Here is a 20,343-nt window from a genome sequence, read left to right on the forward strand (position 1 = left end):
GATGCAGGGTGCACCAGAGTGCAAGATCACCACATCTGGAAGGTCCAGCCACCCACCTGGGGCCAGCTAGTGTAAGCTCCAAACTGGACAGGAGCAGCTGCAGGGTGGGAGGAACCTCCCCATGGCAGGGGCTCAACTGGCTTGGCAGCTTCCCAAGGCTCCCCACCCTGAAGTGGGGTGGTGACCAGCCCAGCAGGACCATGGGGCTGCTAGGGCTTGCCCAGTGCTCCCTGAACAGGCTGGGTGCCTGGGGTGCTGCAGGGCTCCTATGGACTGACAGACAGACATGGCCATGGCAGCACAGCTTATCTGGGTGCTTACACTGTCATTTTTACTGCTGCAGCTCTCATGGGACACACACACCTTCCCCAGGCTGCAGAGGCAGCTGCTTACCCTGAGGGTCCACACTCATGGGGCCTCTGGGGTGACTCAGTATGTGCTTGGGGTCAGAGAATTTGTCCTGGAGCTGGTGACAGACCTACACAACCTGGGACTGCCCAGTGCTGGGGAGCTGTGCAAGGCAGGCACTGCCTGGGGAGACACAGTGGTAGGGCCTGGCTAGTTTTTGGGTGGCTTGGCTCCTTGTGCACTGTCCCATGCCTCAGTGCTGTGCCTGGTCCCCTATGGCAGGGCAATGACAGCCCACCAGCCTTGCCTCTGGCTGCTGGCTCTGGCACACATGATGAGCACAGAGCCTGACTGGCAGTCAGACCTTTCATTGACAGGCTGAGCCCAAAGTGGGACTTAGAAAAGCAGCAGATGCTTGTGAAAACCCAGATATTCCAGTGGCTACCATTTCCTCACATGCCAATAAAGCCACAGTGGTGCCCTATTTATCCTAGCTTTAAACCTGCTTTAACTGGTAATACTGGAATATTAGCCATAAATGAGAGCTGAAGTTTGGCATAAGGCCAGGTACCCTCAGTGGGGGAGGGTGATCAGACACTGCATTTTAGGGTGTTTTTAGCCTGAGGCAGGGCCTTTTGCTGCTTGGGATGATTTCCAAGCAGTCTGTGTCCCAGTGGTAAGATGGAGGTTGGGCAGGCAACTGGGAAAGAGGAAAAGAATACAACCAGACAGGGTCTAAGAGCACAAGAAGAGTCTGAAACCAACCCAAAAGGTAAAAACAGCACAATGGATACACCACAGCTGGGAACAAGCACCCCAGGATGTCCAGAAGGCTGCAGCTGGAGGAGCCAGGCTATCCCCTGGGGGATGGGCAACACCACCCCCTGGACACACCATCCATTGTGTGATATTAAGGAAAGGAACAGAAGAGCCTGGGATGAAACAGGTTGAGAGCTCAGGCCTCTTTTTCCAGTGAGGGCTGGTGGAATGGGGAGGTGGATAAGGAATGACAAAGGGCACAATGGCCCCTGAGGGGATGAGAAAGGTGGGCACAAGTACAGGCTGATGTGACCACTGGCTGCCAAGCCATGAGCAAGCCTAGCTGGCCATGGGGTATAACCCTCCATGGGTTGAGGGCTTTGCTGGTGGCACAAGGTAGCTCTGGACACCAAAAAGCTTCTCCATGTGCAAGGCCAAACTGGCCCTGGCACCTCTCTTGAGGGAAACACACTGATAGTAGGCTCTGCACCCCTTGCAGGAGCTCTCAGCTTCACCAGGGAAGTGATGGCCTTCACCAAGTGCAAACAGAAGGTCTGGGGGCTCCTCAGGCTGGAGGGCTTTCCTGGGCTGCCAGTCACATCCAAACCTGGCAAGTACCCTCTTGTAACCCTTTCCTCCCTGCCTGTCCCATCCTGCTGTTCACAGCCAGAGCCAAGGGGCAGAGCATGGAAAGAGCACGCACAGAGCATGGAAAGAGCCTTTATTTAGGAAGCATGTGGCACCCATTGCTCCCGTGCTCTTTTCCCTGCTATCCCTCCCAACTAAGCTCACTGACATCCCTACATACACCCACCCCACCTCCTGTCACTGTTCCTCTTGCTGTGGTTGCAGAGACCTCCCCCCAGCAGCTCCCCAAATGCAGGACCCCCTGCCTGGCCATGGCACCTCCATCCCTCTGTGAGCACCCACCCCACACACCCTGCAGCCCTTTGGAGCTGTGCCTACACCACCCCCCACCCCTCATGCTCCCTGCCCACGGCGTTCCTGCACAGCCCCCGGGGAGGCACAGGAGCAGGGACATCCCCATCCCTGCCCTGCTACCGGTGAGGAGGCTCCTGCTTCTGGTGCTGCTGCCCGTGGCCGGGCTGGGGGCTGAGCAGGGGGATGTGTCCAACGAGGCGCAGTGGAGAGCCCGGGCTGGGAATATCGGAGCAGGGAGATGCTGGCTGCTGTTCCAGGGCTGGGAGGTGGTGCTTGGGGGGCGCAGCTGGCACGGGAAAGGGCACAACAGCCTCCGAGGGGACGAGGAAGGCAGGCACAAAGCCGTACGAGAGGTCAAAGGCTTTGGGGGCTACTCCACTCTGCAAGGGGGCAAGGCGGGCTGATGCCAGGCTAGCTGGAGCACCTGGGCACCCCGCAGGGCCCACAGGGTCCCTGCCCACCTGGTCCTTCTGCACCTGGTCCTTCTGCAGCAGCTCCTGCAGTTTCTCCAGCTGTGTCCGGCAGACGTGGGAGCGTGTGCGGCTCTGGCAGAAGGACTCCAGAAAGGACTCGAGGGGCAGGTCCTGGGACAGGAACTGCTTTATCTGTGCCTGTGGGATGGGCAGTGGGACAGCATCAAGCCAAGACAGCTGTGGGACAAGAAGGAGCAGCCCCTGGACCCTTCCACAGGCCGTGGCATGCAGGAGGGTATGGAGAGCAGTCCATGGCCTGGGGAGGAAGGGACAACAGCACAAGGGTTTCAACTGACTCACCTCTGACTCTGCTTCTGAGGCATTGAGCTTGGCTTCGAGCTGGCCCAGGGCGCTCTGTGGGCTCCACTTCTCCAGATAAGCCTCTGTGTGTCAGAAGGGGATGAGGCTGCCAACCTTCCCCTGGATGCCCCCACTGCTGGGGTTGCTGTCTTTCCTATCTCAAAGCATCAGCTCGCCCCCTCCTTGCACTGAAACACTCCCAAACACATCCCTGGAGCCACCTGCACACCATGGCTTCCATCCCACCCTGGCACAGGTTGCCCAGAGAAGCTGTGGATGCCTCATCCTTGCAATTGTTCAGGGCCAGGTTGGGCTGGGCTTAGAGAAACCTGGTGTAGTGGAAAGTGTCCCTACCCACAGCAGAGGATGGAATGAGATGATCTTTAAGGAGCCTTTCAACCCAAATGATTTTGGGATTCTATTATTGGTGCCAGCTAAGGATATGCTATGTCACAGGGAGCATCATCTCCCACCACTCCTGATCATGGCTGGACCATTTCCCTGGGATAGGTTCAAGGATGCTGAGCCCACCTGGACTACTAACAGGGGTTGCTCAGGGTGTGCCAGGCTCTGCCCCAGCCCATAGGCTGCACCCCACTCACCCAGGCGCTGCTGCTTGTCCCAACATGCCTCTCGGATCTCCTGCAGCTCCTGGTACTTGATGGCCAGGGAAGCCTTCCCATCCTCCAGCCGTGGGCGCAGGGACAGATTCACCCTGGCCTGGGTGCAGTTCGAAGCCAAACACATTTCCCGCTCCAGCTGTAGACTCTGGAACTGTGGGGATGGGATTGGGGCCGTGTGTGTCAGCAACGAGAGAAATGGGCAGAAGCAGTCAGATCCAGCACCTTGCTGGGCGGGGGTCCGTGTCCATCCGGGGGTGAACAGTGCTCTTTTTCTGCACTGTCTCTGTCCCTCTGCTTTGCCTGGAAAGGGGGTGCATCCTGGGGGAATGCAATGGCTGGAGCCGGGCTAGGCAGGGTGGCTCAACCTGACCGTGGCAAACCTCAGACCGGCTGCCCAGCCCCTCTGCAGGGAGAAGGCTCGCCAGAGGACATGGATGTCACAGAAGGGACACACACCTTCCCCGCACTGAGCACACACCACCTGCTCTCGGGAGGACCCCGGGAAGACGCTGAAATGGGGCCGAGAGCGATTGCAGAATAACCTGCACCGATTTCCGCAGCGGAGCCAGGAGAGCGGGGAGCTCATCTTGGCTGCGGAAAACAGGACCAGGCTGGAGGGCGGGCGAAGGGCCGGGGCCTCACCAGATCTCGGGCATGCGGGGGCAGCGGATGGGCTTTTGTGGCTCCGGGTTCGGGGGCCCGAGGCTTCAGCACCGGCAGCCCCGCGCAGCCGCGGTCGGGACGCCCGAGCGGAGGTTCCCCCGCCCCGCCGGTGGATTCTGTGGCTCCTCCAGAGCCCTCGGGATTACGGGTGTCGAGATAAGGGCAGCAGGCGACGGAGCCGGGGCCGGCGGGGGATACCCGGGGCCGATGGGGAATACCCGGGGCGAGCATGGCATCCCCGGCCCCGCAGCGCCAGCGCCCCGGCCGCGGGCAGCTGCACCTTGCGCACCGGGACAGCCCCACGGGGGCGAGTGCCGCACGGCTCGACCCTGCCGGCTGCGGTACACCGTCCCTCCCGTCCCTCCCGTCCCCCCGGCCCGGCCGTACCTTCCTGCTGAGGCGGGCGGCGCGCTGCAGCCGCGACTCGTCCTGCAGCAGAGCCCGGAGCTGCGCCGTGCTGAGAGCCCCGAGGCGGCGCGGGGAGCCGGGTGGCGCGGCGGGCCGGGACATGGGCCGGGGCCGGGATGGGGATCGGGATCGGCACCGGGACCCCCCGCCCCCGCCGCCGGGAGCCGTGCGCGCCGCCTCGCTCCCGCCGCCCCCGCCGGTCTTAAAGGAGCCGCGGCGGAGCACGGAGCGCTCTGGTTCCGCACCGCGCCGCCCCTGGCCGGGGGACACCGGCGCCGCTCCCGCTGCGCGCACTCTGCGCGCCCTGAACCCGCTGCGCGCACCCCGAACCCTCTGTGAGCACCTCGCTCCCCACCGTGCGCGACCTGCGTCCCACTGCGCGCACCCTGCGCCCCGCCCTGTGCATCCTGCATCCCGCTCCTGGACATCCCGCACCTGTTGGGCGCACCCTGCACCCGCTGTGTGCACCCTGCTCCCCGCTGCGTGCCCCCTGCGCCTGCTGTGCCCACCCTGCGTCCCACCCGGTGCATCCTGCACCCTCTGTGCACACCCTGCACCCCGCCGTGCGGGTCCCGCCTGCTGTCACCGCGGTTTCACCGTCACCGCCCTGTGACAGCCTGGTGCCCTGTTACCCATTGACTCAGGACAGGTGGAAGCCGTGGGGCACCCTGTCACTGGGGCACCCTGTCACTGGGACTCCCTGTCACTGGGGCACCTTCTCACTGAGCCTCTGTGCAGCCCCTTCATCCCCTGAGGAAGGCAGAAATGCTACCCCACTGGGACCACGAGCTGCTGCCACAGGATCACTAAACATTTGCAGGGATTCAGAAACCTAAAAGAAAAATCCTGGGACCTCCCTAACAGCCATGTCTCCTGACTCTACCAGCTTCTGCTCCTGGCACAGGAGAGCTGCTCTTCCAGCCAATGCAAATCCATCCTGCAGCTGCCCTGTCCATCCCCTCCCCATGCTGTGATGCCCATTCCAAGGCAGGCACAGGCTGCATGTGGAGGCCCCACCAGCCCTTCATGCTCTGTTCTGGGGGGCTCAGTGCCTGATGGTGTAGCTGCCCTGGAGCAGTGTCAGGCCCTTTCTGTCTCGGACATCCTCCCTACTCATTTCTCTCTGCATTTTCTAATTTCTCAAACCTCTCTGGATGGCTCCCAGCACCTACTGGACTCTGCAGCTGGTGGGCCAGGGATGGATTTTCCCTGAGCTCTTGGTCCTGGAAGTGAAATTCATGGTTGTTACTGTGCTGCTCCAGGATAAAACCAGACAGGGATTATCAATATCAAAGTGTTTCTCTGACAGTCTGTCCTAGCAGTACTGAAATGATTATGGGACAAAGGAGCTGTTAGGGACTTTGTCCTGCAGCCTCGCAGCATTAGCTCTCTCTGGACTTTTCCTGGCAAAGGTTCATCTAAATCTAATCCATCAGACACTTGGATATAGTGGTCCCATTCCTGTAATTGGGTCTGTCCTCATTAGTGTCTCTTAACTCAAGTGGCGAATTCCTCATTTCTAACGCCTAGCCTACTTCTCCTTTGCTTCCATTTAAGTTCATTGCTTCACAGTCACAGCAAACAGATCTACCGATGGCTTTGAAATCCTGTTTCTGCAGGATCAAAGCAGGGCAGTGCAGACAGCCAGGCAGCACAGAATACATCCTGGCAGGTGCAGCCTCCTAGCAGGAGCAGGACCTTGGCACCAGGACATTTCCACAGCTCATGACTCATGACTGGAAGAGTGGTGATGGTGTAGGATCAGTTGTCCCACGTGCCAGGTCCTTTCTGAACACCCCTGTGCAGATCACAGGGCATTTATTACAGTGTAACTGGGTTTCATTTCCTTACATCCATGAGAAACACTCAAGGTTTCCTCTCTCCTGGCTGAGTTACCTGGTTTAGTGAAAGGTGTCCCTGCCCATGGCAGGGGGGTTGGAATGAGATGGTCTTTAAAGTCCCTTCCAACCCAAACCAGCCTGCAATTCTGTGATTAGCCTCAAGACTCCAGCCCTGGCACCAGACATGGGATTTCTTGGGTCTCACGGGAGAACATCAGAGATACAGAACAGATGTCATTACTGAAGAATGAGCTCAAGCAAGCATGTTTATTGGATGTTTTACCAGACACTGCAGAGAGGCTCAGAGTATATGGAAATTTGGGGCATGCAGCTTTTTTGCTTTCTGTGAGTTCTGGAGACAGCAAGGAAATTCTGATGTAACTGCAGGGCTGAGTGTCTTCATTCCACAGGGAGGGTACATGTGGAATCCACAAATTTCATAAGTGATTTTTTTAGTTCTTGATTATGAACACAGTTACAGGGAATCACTGGCAAGCACAGGGGAATGGAGCTGAGCAGAGGGGAGTCTGCAATAGGAGCAGGGGATTGTAAAGAGGCATTTCATTAAAGCCCTGCTACCCTTGGACTCCTTGCTCTGCTCCAGAGAGGCTCACACTCTTTGGCCATGCAGAGCCTTTGCAGAGTGTCCACTGTGGACAGGAGGAGGAAGAAGCACTAACAATACGAAGCTGGTTTGATGAGGATAAGAGAGGATTTGCAGTTCCCCTTGCACAGGCTGCCCCATGACAGGCCTCCCTTGTAATTCAGCCTCACAGAATAACACGATGAGTACCACCACCCACCCTCATAGCTGTAGGCACAGTTCTTACTGTAAGTGTCCTGATCCCGATCCTTTGTGGAGAATTTCATGTTGTCGTGCATGTTGTTGGGGTTGTCTGAGGTCATGGCATCCCCAGCTGTTCCATTGTAAGCACCCAGCCTGAGCCTGTAGCCCTGGGACTCATCTTCCACGCTGAACAGGTTGTAGTCTGCGAAGCTGAAGGTGTCTGCAGAGTCCTGGATGACAAACCTGACCTGGTAGACCTTCTGCTTGGCGATCTGGTGGATGTACTCGGTGCCCAGCCAGTACTCGGTGCGCACGTTCCCAAAGCCAAACTTGTAGGTGCTCCAGGACTCAGCCCAGGTGACTGGGGTGTCCCTCTGGTTCCTCTGGATGACGGTCCAGCCCCCGTGGGTCACGTTCATCTCGCAGTACACCACGAGGTGGTGGAGCCCTTTGGGTTGGATGATGTAGACGCCGCTGTGGCTTCCACGGGGAATCTCACTGCAGTCCTTGGGCCAGCCTGAGGCTGGAAACAAGAGATGGTTATTAAATCTTACTAAAAGTGGTATATTTCCCTTGTCTACATCCTTTTGCACATACATTCCTAGGTTGCATTCCTGCCATGAGCTCACAGGAGTAAATCAAAATCTTGACATGATCAGTGTAAGAGCTGAGTTTCACATCTTCCTAAGACAGGATGCAAACTGATGGGGGCACACTGCCAAAATGGCTGGTGAGAACAAGCCAGGCGTCACCATCACCCAAGCACCCTCACTCAGGGTGGGTTCAGTCTCAGTGATTTGCCTGTGTCATGCAGCTGATGTATCACCACAGACAAATGTATATTTGGGGGACAAAGTCACTTGCTGATACAGCACAGAAGTTTAGCACTTTGCAGTAAACTCAGAAACCCCTAGAGAGAGGGTGATGATGACATCTATATCTCTAACAATTAGATCAGCCCTTGGGATCTTAGCAGGGCAAAGCCATTGTTGTCTTCTCTTTGGAGATTTCCTGATTTGTCAGATTTGATTATGGCCTTTCCATGCTCCAGAGTGTCTGCACCTCATAAACAAACAGCTGAATGCACCTACACACTACAGGGCAGTACTCTCAGTACCTCTGTCACCAGTTGTCCCCACCCAGATATGACCTCTCTGTGGTCTTAGGGGCTAATGTTGATCCAGCCAGTTCAGCAACTCTGTCAGACCCAGTCTTCTCATCAACTGTGTAGTGAAAATAGGAAAATGACCACTTCCCACTAATGAAGCATCACTTTCCAGTGTGGACCTTTATCTGGAGAATCCCCCATGCAAAAGCACCTCATCAAGTACTGAGGACACAGCTGGTAGCAGAGTCCCCCCAAGGTTATGAGCTGTGGCACCTCTGCAGCCCATCAGAAAATCAACACATTCCTGGGAGGAACCAGTGCATGTCTAAGACATGGATAAGTTGTCTGAGAGTCCTTGGTGAGCCCAGTGAGGATGAAACCTCCCAGGGGGATGCAGGGACTCACCATGGGTCGCCGGCGGGTGGTGGGCGATGTCTCTGGCCAGTCGGACGTGTCCATCACCATCATCTGAATGAACAGAGGAGACAGGAGTGAGTGTGGAGAGCAGACATCCCAAATGCCTGCTAGGAGAGCTCAGTCTTCTCCAGATGATGTTCATCTCTCTGGAGATGAGACAGGCAGCAAGCAGAGGGGGACCCTGAGGCTACTCTTGTTCCAGTAAGACACTCTCAGAGCAGTATTTAGTGTGTGACAGGGGTGTGGGCAGGTTGGTGAGGATGTTTGCCACGTAGGATCTGACTGATTAGGACCTTGCTTGCCTCTCCCTGTTGCAGGGTCATACTTACTGGGCTCGGAGGACTCTGGGGGAGCATTCATAATGTCATCCATCGTGCCATTGAGGAGGTACAAGTTCCTTATGTCAATGTCAGGAAAAGATGCTGCCAGGGCCAGCAGGGAGGTAAAAAGCAGGAGACAAAGGCTCTGGGTAGCTGAAATGGGAAGAGATTGGAAGAAAGAGATAATAACTCTTCTATTAGAAAGCCACTAATGCCATTTAGAGTATAAAAGGAAAATAAAACTCTGTGTAGACCTCCCTCTTGGAGCCATGAGCCCCATGTAGATGAGCTCATTTAGGTGAACTGTCATATACTCATTAGCAGGAGTCATTAGTGGTGACACCTGCTGTAGTGGTTTTTGAGACAGAAGAAGTGCCAAAACCTTGTTCAAACCCAAAGTGTTTGTAATCAGAAATCCCTACAAATCCCTGGGTACCTGTTCAATATCACTTATTCAGCAGGAAAAAATCTAAAAATTCCCTTTTCTAGCCTAGAGTATTTAGCATGTTTTTTTGAGAACTGAAAATTGCAAAGAATGGTAAATATGAAGCTTGTAAAATGCTCTGTGTGGCACTCCAGGGCTACACTGGTACAGCCTGGAAACAGCAGAGCATGCAGGCTGCTGCCCCAGCTCCTAGCCCATGGCAGAGCAGCACAGACAAGGCAATGGACTCAACAAAAGGATATCCAGGGTGTGGGGAGGACAGACAAAGTGCTGGGGTACCCTGTGATCTGCACTCACACACAGAGGTGCCATCCCATCCCATCCCATCCCATCCCATCCCATCCCATCCCATCCCAACCCTTCCCCTCCATCCCACCCTGCACTCACCCATGCCGTCTCTGCTGTGACCCTGCAGAGCACAAAGCTGGGTGGTTTTTGCCTGGCTGGAGGGCTGTCCAGCCTGAAAGTTATAGGGCTGAGCAGGTGAAGGGGTGGAGGCATGAGACCCAAACCTCAGCACTTGTCCTCTGGTTGGCAGCAGGACCACTGGCTTAGGGCTTATTTGCTCTTCACTATCAAGTGATCAGTCCTCAGACAATGAAGTCTGTGTGTCACACAGGTGAAGAGCTTTCTTCAGAGGCAAAGCAAATAATTTGGTGCCAATAAGCAAATGCCTTGAAATAACCACACTTTACAGAGCAGGGTTTCCCCAGGGAATGACGTGCTTGGGGTATCTCCACGCAGCTCAACTGGTGAGTAAATACCCAGATGACTTTCACCTCCTGGATGGAAATCAAACACCAGGCGTAAATCACTCTCTCCAGAGTCCACATTGAGCTCAACAGCCCCTGGGGACACCACAGACCCTTCAGGGAAGAGGTACTCCAGTGTTCCTGGGAAACTGTGCACCAGCTTCAGAAAGTGCCACTCCAGGGGCTCCTGACACCCCTGCCCTGCCACCATCATGCTGCCCTTTGTGCAATGTCCACCGTGGTCCCTCAGTGCCGTGGTGGCCCTTGCAGCAATCACAAGGGAGCTTTGGGCGTTGTGAAGTGCCACTGATGTAAAATGGTCCCACTTCAAGCCCCTCTCTGCTCTAGGAGTGCTTACACCATGGATGTCTTGCAGAAAATGCCAGACCTCCCTTTTCCCAGGGATGGATGCCTGCAGTGCTCTGAGTTGTGAGGGCTTCTGGAGCTCAGCACCTACCCTGGGCTGGACAGGCTGGGCTTTTTGTCACAGGCTGTGTCCTTGCAGTGTGGTCACCTGGTCATGAACACTCCTGTGCCAGTCCTGCTGTGCCTGTGCAAGGGCAGGCAGTGACCCTCAGCAGGACTTCTCCAACAGCTTCCAGCCAGCTTTTCCAGGAGGCTGAAAATCCATTTGAAGATTAGGATGAGCAAAGCAGGCAGGAGAAAGTTCACAGAGGGGATTTCTCCTAACTCCCAGCTCTATCCTGGGGTCCAGCTCCTGTTCAGTGTATTTTATAGAAACACAGAAAGGTTTGTGTTGGAAGGTTTCTTCAAAGATCATCTTGCTCCATCCCCCTGCCATGGGCAGGGACACCTTCCACTAGACCATGTTGCTCCAAGCCCTGTCCAACCTGGCCTTGATCAATGTTTGACACTGAAGGAACCACAGATCTGTTTGTTGCTGCATCCCAGGCTGCATCTGGACAAATGCAGCCAGGAGGGTGAATGATGGGATTATTCACTTCCACAGGTGAGAGAGCAGCTGGAGGGCTGTGTCCTGTGTGGGCATCCCCTGTGCAGAGCAGCAGCTTCAGCTCCAGAAGTATCCAGGTAAGACTACCAGGGCAGTTCAGGCAAGAGTAGCAGGATCTAAGCTGGAGCATGGAAATTCAAGTTAGAAATAGAGCTTTTCTTTCACATGAGCTTGGTCAATTTACTGGAACAAGTGTCCAGAGAGAGGCTGTGGTATTTTTCTCCTTAGAGGTGTTCACAACTTGACTGGACAAGGACCTGCTTGAGCATGGTTTGGACCAGATGGCCTCAAGAAGTCACTCCCAACCTAAATTATACTGTCACCTTGTCATTCTGTGACTCTCCTTGGGGTGCCCAGGGAAGCATGAGAGCCAACAGACACAAGGGGAAGGAAGGGAAATTAGATTTTAAAAAATTCAGCCTCAGTGTGTTCAAAAGACTGAAAAAAAAAAAAAAAAAGAAGCTGTGGGACCTCCATTCCTTGACATTCACAACTGACCCAGATGTGACCCTAAACAGCCCATTCAAGTTGTCACTGTTTTGGCACTGAGGCCAAACCACCAGATGTCCTTCTGGTCTTGGATGCCCTGTGTATCTGGGCCCCACACAGCCAGCCCAGCTGGGGAGATTTGCCCTTTCAGGGTTAACAGCTGTGTCCCTTGTGGCTGGTGGCCTGTCCCACCCAGGACCTGCCCCTGGGCCATGAGGTCAGTTTGAACTCAGCCATAGACCTCCAGTCCCATCTGAGCCATGCAGCACAAGTCTTGGGCTCGAGTCCCCTCTCCATCCACTTTTTCTAGATGGATCTCAGACTTACTCTGTTAATGGTTTATTTCCTGCTCACATCCTTGCAGTAGCATATTTCCAGCCCTGCCCTCTGCCCTGTGTCCCTTCATCCATGATCCTGGATCCAGGATTGTCTGCCTCACCTGGAGCCAATACTCAGCCCTGTCCATCATGCTTGGACCTGGCAGGACAGACATCACCTCCTCAGCTAACCCTTGGCTCCCAGCCTCTCACCAAGCTAGCAGGGGTGACACCGGAGGGTTCAGACGGAACTTGATCATGGAATCATGGAATCATTGAGGTTAGAAAAGATCTCTACGATCAGTAAGTCCAAGAGCCAACACAGCATCACTGTGTTCACCAATAAACCATGTCCTCAAGTGTCACATCCACATTTTTGGAATGTTTCCAGGGATGGTGACTCTATCACTGCCCTCAGCAGCTTGTTCCAGTGCTTGACAACCTTTTCCATGAAGAAATTTTTCCTAATATCTAATCTAAAACTCCCCTGATGCAACTTGAGGCTATTTTCTCTCATTCTGTCAATCCAGGAATTCCTTACCAGGGATCCATTATCTTGGAGAGGTCTGGATACCACTGTCCATCAAAGCCTGCAAGTGGCACTGCTTGATTCCCACAGTATGGAAAGTTTGGTAGGAGCCTCACTGGACTGCTGTGAACAGCAGGTGTGAAGTTCTGCCATGAAAAATAGTCTGATCAGAAACCAGCACAGAAGAGGAAGGTAGAAGGGCCACATCTTTATCCTCTTAAACTTGACTTGAAAACCTGATGGAGCTTCGTAGACCTTCTGGCAGGAAGAACAGTCCTCCCAAAGCATTTGTCCTGAGAGCATTTTGATCCAGTAAACAGAGAAACTCCTTGTCAACATTCCTGGGGCTGAAGGCCAAAGATGGGGATTGGGAAGGAGAGTGGCAAAGGGATCCACAGACACCTGTTTGTCACCTGGAGCCTTTGCTCAGAGCATGCAGACTGGGGTGCCAGGGGACACTGTGGCTCTGGCTGCTGGACACTGACTCCAGCCCAGTGACTGATCCCAAAACCTGCCAGGGGAGAGTTAGTGAGCAGCCACCTCTCTTGAGGACCTGTCCTCAACTTTCCAAGGTCATGCTTGGGACTGGTCACATAGACCTCTCCCCCTTTGCTAGTTTCTCCATATCCTTAAAAAGCTGGGTCTTTCCACTTCACTTTGATCACAGCTCTCCAGAATTTGCTCCAAGTGTGCAATGCCTATGGAGTGTTTGTACAGGGACAGTCAATAATTGAAATCCCTCAGTATGGAGGGGGTTATTCTGTACCTCTCTGGCTGGAAGGACATGCCTCCCTCCCCTCAGCTGTGCTGTCATGGGATCTGGAAACTGCTCGAGTCACAATCTGCAAGTGGCTCCTTGTGCCTATAGAGATGATGAGTGTGAGCACAGGTGGGTGTGTGCAGTGCCTATAAAGCCAGGTGGACAGCTCAGCATGGGAGCTGCACCTCTGGGTTCCTGCTCTCTGCGCAGCTGTGCTGTCATGATGGGTGAGTTTCCTGCTCAGGCACACCTCACTGCAGTGTGGTGCTGAGCTCAAATGACACCTCACGGGGTGAGTATGCAAAGGCACAGGGAATGATGAGCAGGACAGCAGCTGTGAGTTTCCCTGGGAGCAGGAGGGGTCCCAGAGCAAAGCACCAAACAACACACATGCATGGTGCCAGCCTGTGCCTGCCCCAGGCTGCTTCTGCCATGTGTTCCAACATCCTGTCAAGGGAGGTTAATATGGAAACCTAAGCTTCACCTTGGTCCTTTCCCTACTTGACCAATGCATGTGGCATGTGTGGCTGCTCAGGGATCCTGCCCCAGGCAGGGTGGCATCTCCCCCAGGAGCTGAGTTAGTGCAGGGTGTAGGGGGATGCTGTTGGTTAGCACACAGGCTTTGTATCCCTATGTGGGCCAGGAGATTTCCTTCTGTCTGCTGGGGAGCAGTGCATCAGGACCCATCCTCTGGGATGGTTTCCTTCTAGCTGTTGTTAGGCTGGAGTGGTTTACATGAAAGACTTAAGTGTGATTACTCCAAAAAGAGCTGTTTCTTGTGACTTCCCCCCAGCAAACTACTGTTCCCATATCCAGCTGTGTCACGGATCTCTTTGCTCTCTTGGGCTGCAGGTTCTGACAACAAACTGAAGGTCACTGCATGGTGTAGGGAAGGGGCTGATCAGGAGGTGACAGTCATTTCTCACCTTGCTTCAGCCTTGAAGGGCAGAGCCTATCCCAAAGCTGCAGCTTCTGCTCCTGACTGCATCCTGACTCTGCCTTACCTGCTCCCAGCATCCCAGGGGCTGCCCAGGGATCCTGGCAGTGATGGGCAGGGGTCTGCTCAGGAATCTTGATGGTGATGGGTAGAGGTTGCCCAGGGATCCTGGTGGTGATTTGCACTTTCCTTCCCAGGGCTCCAGGCTGGGACACCCTGGCTGCACCGGGACCTTGTCCTCCTGCCCACCGTGGTGGCAATGCTTCTCCTCTGCGCCAGCGCTGGCCCAGCCAAGCCCACTGCCAGCCCCCGGAGTGGTGAGTAGGGGGTGCATGGGGGGCACAGGCTGGGCACTGAGGGGCAGAGCAGCACTCTCTAGTCTGCTCTGTGGTAGGGAAGGCCAGTAAACACCCAAAGGGGGGCACAGCACAGGAACTCCTCACACATACAGCCCCTGGGCTGTGGCTTTTACAGCCTGACTCCTGCCAAGCCACCTTCATCCCCTTGGTGGGTCCGTGCTGAAAGCAACGGGTTTCTGCCAAAACACCCCAGCTTGGAAGGATTGCTGTGCCAGGTTTGTGAGGCTCAGTTCTAGGAGAGATCCTCCCAGCTATTTGGCTTTTTGTTTAGCTCTTGTTGCATTAAAAGCATTCCCTTCCTCCCTGCAAGGGAGGATTACAGTATCTGCAAGACCCTAGAGGTTCATGGGTTGAATTAGAATTACCCACAGCAAATTGTCTCCCATCAGACACAAACCAAGAAAAGCAAATTAGATGGCAAATTATTTTGGCTAGTAAGTCATGAGAGACTGGATCAATTATAACAAGCTAGGGGAAGAGGTCCCTATGAAACCAAGGCAGAACTAAGCCTTCTTATCAAATGCCATGAGCCCTAGGGAAAACATAAATTTTCATTACATATCTTCATCCAGTGGAGCATTTTGGATACTTCTGGTCCTCTCAAGAGGTGTAGCTAGTATATTAAGGGTATGTGAGCCAGATATACTTGGAGGACATCATTGGCATCCTGGAGATATCCCCCCCACTTCTTTCCTTGGCAAGATGCATTAGAAGGCTCCAAATCATGAAACAGCAAATTATGAGAAATAGGTTGCAGAGCTCTTACAGACACCACTGGCTCAGAGACCTTCAGGTTCCCTTAAGGATGAGCCAGTGAAAAACCCACAGACAGAACCACCCCTTTTTGTCCTGAGTCCTCACTGCTCTTCAGAAGCTCCTTGTTGTCCTGATAGACTCACAGACCTTCTCTCTCCCCCCACCTGGTGTTAGCTCCTGCAGCTGCAGGCTTCCCCCCAGACTGCAGCCACCTCCGCAAGAGCAGCCCCAGCGGTGTGTACGTCATCCAGCCAGCCAGGTCCCCTCCTCGTGTGGTCTGGTGTGACATGGACACCGAAGGCAAGGGCTGGACAGTCGTCCAGAGAAACTCTCACGACACTGAGCTCACGTGGAAGCAATCCTGGACCACCTACAAGTATGGCTTCGGGAATGTGCACAGCGACTACTGGCTGGGCACTGAGTATCTGCACCTGCTGACCCAGCAGGGCACCTACAAGGTGCGCTTCGTCGTGAGGGACAAAGGCAACGTCACCCACTATGCTGAGTATGACATCTTCAGAGTGGAGAACGAGGCCAGCGGGTATCCTCTGAGGCTGGGCCGGCATTCTGGTGATGGGGACGACTACCTGACCCTCTACCACCCCAAGAAGGGGGGCATTCATGACAACATGAAGTTCAGCACAGTCGACAAGGACCAGGACCAGTACAGCGGGAACTGCGCCAAGAGCTACGGGGGGTGGTGGTACAACAGGTGCCAGAACGTCCTGCTCAATGCCAAAAACTACATCGTTTGGCCAGGATTCTGTGATAATGGTGACTGCGCGTCCTCCCTCATCCTGGTCAAACCCACAGATGTGTGCTGACCGTGCCCAGCCCCCAGGAGTGAGGGGCTGCCACCATCCCCAGCTCAGTGCCCCATTCCCATGCCAGTCCCAGTGCACATCCTGCTCTGCCCGCAGCTCCTGTTCCCTCACCAGCTGAAGCACAGCAGCTCTGGGGCTCAGGAGTCATTGCCTGGAGCACCAGGCACTCGGGCAGCTTTGTCCAGTGCCATGGTGCTGCCAGGCAGTGGCACTGGTTTGGGGTGGGTGCACCCGCTCCTGTCCTGGGGAGGGGGACATGGTGCCAGTTCCCTTCCCCTGCAGTCAGTGAACCCCGCTTTGCTCAGGCCCTGCTCCCTCCCCAGGCCCTGCACACCCCACAGCTCTGCTACCCACTGAGGAGGAATCAGCTGCAATAAAACCTGGAGCCAGACTGTGCTGCCTTGTGTCTACCTGCACACTGGTGTGGGGGGATCTCTCCAGTCTTCAGGGTGGCAGACTTGGTGGGGGGAAAGAACTTGTGTTAGGCAATATTCCTTCCAATGGCTTGTTCCAGCCACTGCACACTGGGCTGTGGCTGTAAGGCTACAACTAGCCAATAGGGCCATCAAAACCCTGATCATGCAAAACTCTCACTCGTAGTTTGCCCCTGCCCATGGCTGGGTGGTTGCTCTGTGCTGGGAAAGGGAAGAAAGCACCACAGCCTGGAGTGTGGAGAGGGCAGTGGGGCTCCCTGAGGGAGTGAGTTTGAACTTGAGGCTTAAAAGAATCCACAGTTCCTCTCCTCAGTCTTTGGGAGGAAAGCTGAGCTCAAGGAAGGTTTGTGGCTGGGAATGCTGACCAACATGGGACTCTGGAGCCAAGGTCTGTGACCAAGGTCCCAGGGCACCCTGCAGAGCTGCAGCAGTGCATTGTTCCTGAGGAGCTATGGAGTTCTCAAGGAGCATTCCTTGGCAGCTCTGGAGGCACCTGCCAGTGGGCAGCACTGCTTCATGGGAAGATGGAGATATGAGGGTGCTGCTGCCTTGAGAGCAGCACTTCTGGACTAAGAGATATGTGTGCTGCTTTAAAAAGGCATTGGTGCTCCAGCCTGGATGTACAACCTAACAGGAGGGGAAAGACTGGACAAAGGCTTGGAGCTCCTGGTAAACAGCATTCCACCCAGCAGCCAGCCCTGAGTAATGCTGAGCTGCATTCCTGGGCCTGTGTTGGAAAGAGATTAGCTGCATTTGATAAGCCTTGTGGGTCCCTTCCAACTCTCAATATTCAGTGAATCTATGAGTGCAGCCAGTGAGACATTTCCTGCTCTGTTCAGCCCCAGCAGACCAACATCCTCCCTCTGCTCAGCGTTGGGAGATCATATCACAGATAGCATGTCCACTGCTGAGCTGTCCCCTGCACAAAGATATCACCACACTGGAGCAAGTCCATACAGAACCAAGCTGAATCTTGAAATTCTGGGATCCCTGCCATGTCAGGCTGTCTCAGCTCTCACACCAGCCCAGACAGACCAACCATGTGGTGTTGTGTGGCCTTGCAGTGCTGTTGTTCCTTTCTTGCCTGTCCACTGTCCCAGTTCCCTCCCAGTGTTCACAAGGTTAACAAGGCAAGGTGACACTGGCCTGGCTTTCCCGGTCATGGCTGGCAAGGGTTGGACTGACTTGATGCTTCCCTTGCACCCTCTGCTTGCTGTTGGCTGTGTGATGCTACATTCCCTTTTTGGAAAATCCCCACCTTGGAATGCAACCCTCTTCTTTAAGTGAAACTTTTGTCTTTAATTCCTCACTTGAGTTGTATGAGAAAATTTTCCTTTGAAAACTTTTTCTTGCTGCGCCAGAAGCCTCAGGCATGCTTCTGGCAGGAAATGGGCAGCAGTTGCAAGGAGTTCCTGAAGAAATGAAGGACACCTATGCAAGTCTGAAAGTGATTTTATTCTGCAGGATGAACACAGACTACATCAGGGATGTGTTGTGGACATGGCCTGCCTGGTGTCAGTACAGCTTAGGTCAGGGTAGCTGGTGATAATGGATAGCACCCACAAAGCAGAGAATAAGACCGTGCTGACCAGGAGGGGTTTAGGTTTCTGAGCACAGAGTTCTCCCCAGAAGGAACATCACTGGATACCACATCATTGATAAAGATTCATTCTAGTAATAAACCCACCACAGGTGAATGGCCAGAGGCAGAGCCAGGAGCTTTGCTACTTTTCAGGACAGGAGGAAAACAAAGCAGTTCTTGCTGTAGAGGAATAACCTATTCACCCCCAGGGCCCCATCACCAAACCAGCCCCAGCAGAGCACTGGCCTGGCCACGTGCCCAGTGTGAACAGAAGGGGGAAGGAGTTCTAGTGGTATGGAGCTGGTTTGATGAGGATGGCCGAGGCTCTGCAGTTGCCCTTGCACAGCTTGCCCCATGTCAGGCCTCCCTTGACGTTCAGGCGCACAGAGTAACACGCCGAGTACCACCACCCACCCCCGTAGCGGGAGGCACAGTTCCCTCTGTAAGTGTCCTGATCCCGATCCTTTGTGGAGAACTTCATGTTGTTGTGCACTTTCCTGGGATTATCAGAATCCATGGCATCCTCTGCTGTCCCTGAGTGTGCTCCCAGCCTGAGCCGGTAGCCCTGGGACTCATCGTCCAGGCTGAACAGGTTGTAGTCTGCGAACCTCATGTTGTTTTCAGCATCCCAGATGACAAACCTGACCTGGTAGACCTTCTGCTTGGTGATCTGGTGGATGTACTCAGTGCCCAGCCAGAACTCAGTGTGCAGGTTCCCAAAGCCATGCTTGTAGGTGCTCCAGGACTCAGCCCAGCTGATCTCCGTGTCCTGCCGGTTCCTCTGGATGACAGTCCAGCTCCCAGCTGCCCCCTTCATCTCGCAGTACACCATGATGGGGTGCAGTCCCGTGGGCTGGATGATGTACACACCACTGGGGCTGCCAGCAGGGACCTCGCTGCAGTCCCTGGGCCAAGCTGCAGCATGAGAGAGGGAGATAGAACAAAAGCTTGGGCATCAGGACAAGACCTTGTCTTTCCCTGGGGCAGTAGAGGTTCATCTAGCCAGAGCACCTGGGGGATAATCAGCTCTCCCAGCCCAGAGAGGTCTAGAGGTGAGAGTGGGTTGGCCTCAACCCTCTGTTACTTTTCTGTAGGGAACACCAGCAGGAGTCAGACCTAGTGAAAAACCCCAGACTCACTGAGCTATGCTGGTATCAGTCCAAAAAACTGAAAATGGGCACCAGTGGGCTCCCTTGGGTCTCTTGAAAAAGGGGTTGTGCCACTAGAACAGGGTCATGCTGGGAGAAAGGGAAGGGGAGAGGACCTAGCCCTTGCCTGTGACTAAGGGAACAGGGAAAATGACCCATTTAAGCACAAAGCCACCCTTCCCAGCCTGCACAGTGCACACACACACACACACCCACCCCTCTACCACCCTCTATCCTAGAGCAGTGCCAGGGCCAGGGACAGTGCAGGGTCCTGCCCTACTCAGAGCTGGCTGTACACAGACACACAACATGAGATGTCAATGGGATGCTACCTACTGGTTTTCTTCAGAGCACTCGATGAAGTGTTGGAGGGAGACTTATTGAAGGTGTTTAGGGTTTGTGTATGCACAGAGTGGCCTGGAGCAGCTGAGATGAGCAGGGAAGCAAGGAGCAGAAGGCACTGAGCTGGTAGAAAAGGACAAAATGGAGAAAAGAAGAAATGTCACTGTCCCTCCCATGGTGCCAGCACCACAGTTAACATGAGCCTGTGAGGTGCAGGAGGGCACTGTGCATGCTGGGCAGCATCAGGCTGCTCCCTGCAAGCTGCAAAGCTTGCCAAGGGGGTAGACAACTTGATCTTTTCCCCTTGATCTGCTGCTGACAGGTCAAGCATGGGGTAGTTTTGGGCAGAGCAAAGCACTCAACAACTGCCTGAGCCAAGTTTCACTGCTGGTCCCTGCAGCAGGGGCCTTGGGGGGTGAACCAGAAGTCAGGGGATGAGCTGCTGGTGCTCAAAGAGATGGCAAGTGGCCCCAAAGGGCACAGGTACCACTGCTCCCCATCAGTGCACAAGGACCAGTCCCTGGAGCCTCTCCCTCTTGCTGAGCTGTCCTACCTGTGCTCTCCCTGTTGCCAGCAAGGAGCCCCCACTTCCCAGCCCTGTACTCACCCATTTCTCCCTGCAGGAATGCCCTCTGGGGCACAGAGCTCTGCAGTTGATGGTCACACAGAGGGATTTGTAGTGCCTTCTGCACTGGGCAGGCTGGGTG

At 54.7% G+C, this 20,343-nt stretch overlaps 3 protein-coding genes and 1 pseudogene across 7 annotated transcripts; 1 reads left to right on the forward strand and 3 right to left on the reverse strand.

Moving 5' to 3' along the window:
- Nucleotides 1–1,813: 1,813 nt before the first annotated feature.
- VPS37D (VPS37D subunit of ESCRT-I) lies at nucleotides 1,814–4,820 on the reverse strand. 3 transcript variants are annotated; one of them, XM_085078495.1, is made up of 5 exons: nucleotides 4,496–4,728; nucleotides 3,425–3,596; nucleotides 2,823–2,905; nucleotides 2,526–2,660; nucleotides 1,814–2,429 (listed from the first exon to the last, which is right to left on the reverse strand). In XM_085078495.1, the coding sequence occupies exons 1-5, from the start codon at nucleotides 4,616–4,618 to the stop codon at nucleotides 2,166–2,168; spliced, it is 777 nt and encodes a 258-aa protein (XP_084934621.1). In that variant the 5' UTR covers nucleotides 4,619–4,728; the 3' UTR covers nucleotides 1,814–2,165. The 3 variants fall into 3 exon arrangements, with proteins under 3 accessions (XP_084934621.1, XP_084934620.1, XP_084934622.1); XM_085078494.1 differs by having other exon boundaries at nucleotides 2,511–2,660; nucleotides 4,496–4,727; XM_085078496.1 differs by having other exon boundaries at nucleotides 1,814–2,660; nucleotides 4,496–4,820.
- A 1,819-nt stretch (nucleotides 4,821–6,639) lies between these two features.
- LOC146428981 (fibrinogen-like protein 1-like protein) lies at nucleotides 6,640–9,825 on the reverse strand. The gene is made up of 4 exons (XM_085078875.1): nucleotides 9,822–9,825; nucleotides 8,999–9,142; nucleotides 8,658–8,720; nucleotides 6,640–7,667 (listed from the first exon to the last, which is right to left on the reverse strand). Exons 1-4 carry the CDS (start codon nucleotides 9,823–9,825, stop codon nucleotides 7,033–7,035), a joined length of 846 nt encoding a protein of 281 aa, XP_084935001.1. The 3' UTR covers nucleotides 6,640–7,032.
- Nucleotides 9,826–14,435: 4,610 nt separating this feature from the next.
- Nucleotides 14,436–16,475, forward strand: LOC146428982 (fibrinogen-like protein 1-like protein). 2 transcript variants are annotated; one of them, XM_085078681.1, is made up of 2 exons: nucleotides 14,436–14,508; nucleotides 15,490–16,475. In XM_085078681.1, exons 1-2 carry the CDS (start codon nucleotides 14,451–14,453, stop codon nucleotides 16,128–16,130), a joined length of 699 nt encoding a protein of 232 aa, XP_084934807.1. In that variant the 5' UTR covers nucleotides 14,436–14,450; the 3' UTR covers nucleotides 16,131–16,475. The 2 variants fall into 2 exon arrangements, with proteins under 2 accessions (XP_084934807.1, XP_084934808.1); XM_085078682.1 differs by having other exon boundaries at nucleotides 15,496–16,475.
- Nucleotides 16,476–17,998: 1,523 nt separating this feature from the next.
- Nucleotides 17,999–19,724, reverse strand: LOC146428983 (fibrinogen-like protein 1-like protein pseudogene; annotated as a pseudogene). The gene is made up of 2 exons (XR_014855695.1): nucleotides 19,631–19,724; nucleotides 17,999–19,061 (listed from the first exon to the last, which is right to left on the reverse strand). The product of XR_014855695.1 is annotated as a fibrinogen-like protein 1-like protein pseudogene (transcript).
- Between the last annotated feature and the right edge of the window lie 619 nt (nucleotides 19,725–20,343).

Source organism: Lichenostomus cassidix, chromosome 19, assembly GCF_008360975.1.
Source record: "Lichenostomus cassidix isolate B80296 chromosome 19, HeHo_3.0, whole genome shotgun sequence".
Classification (NCBI taxonomy): Eukaryota; Metazoa; Chordata; class Aves; order Passeriformes; family Meliphagidae; genus Lichenostomus; species Lichenostomus cassidix.

Coding starts and splice junctions, on each gene's coding strand:
- VPS37D (XM_085078496.1), bottom strand. CDS start 4,618: ATGTCCCGGCCCGCCGCGCCACCCGGCTCCCCGCGCCGCCTCGGGGCT. Junction 3,597..4,495: donor CCGCCCGCCTCAGCAGGAAG/GTACGGCCGGGC, acceptor CCATCCCCACAG/TTCCAGAGTCTACAGCTGGA. Junction 2,661..2,822: donor CCTCAGAAGCAGAGTCAGAG/GTGAGTCAGTTG, acceptor CCCATCCCACAG/GCACAGATAAAGCAGTTCCT.
- LOC146428981 (XM_085078875.1), bottom strand. Junction 8,721..8,998: donor CCCAGAGTCCTCCGAGCCCA/GTAAGTATGACC, acceptor CTGTTCATTCAG/ATGATGGTGATGGACACGTC. Junction 7,668..8,657: donor CCACCCGCCGGCGACCCATG/GTGAGTCCCTGC, acceptor TCTTGTTTCCAG/CCTCAGGCTGGCCCAAGGAC.
- LOC146428982 (XM_085078681.1), top strand. CDS start 14,451: ATGCTTCTCCTCTGCGCCAGCGCTGGCCCAGCCAAGCCCACTGCCAGC. Junction 14,509..15,489: donor CACTGCCAGCCCCCGGAGTG/GTGAGTAGGGGG, acceptor TAGCTCCTGCAG/CTGCAGGCTTCCCCCCAGAC.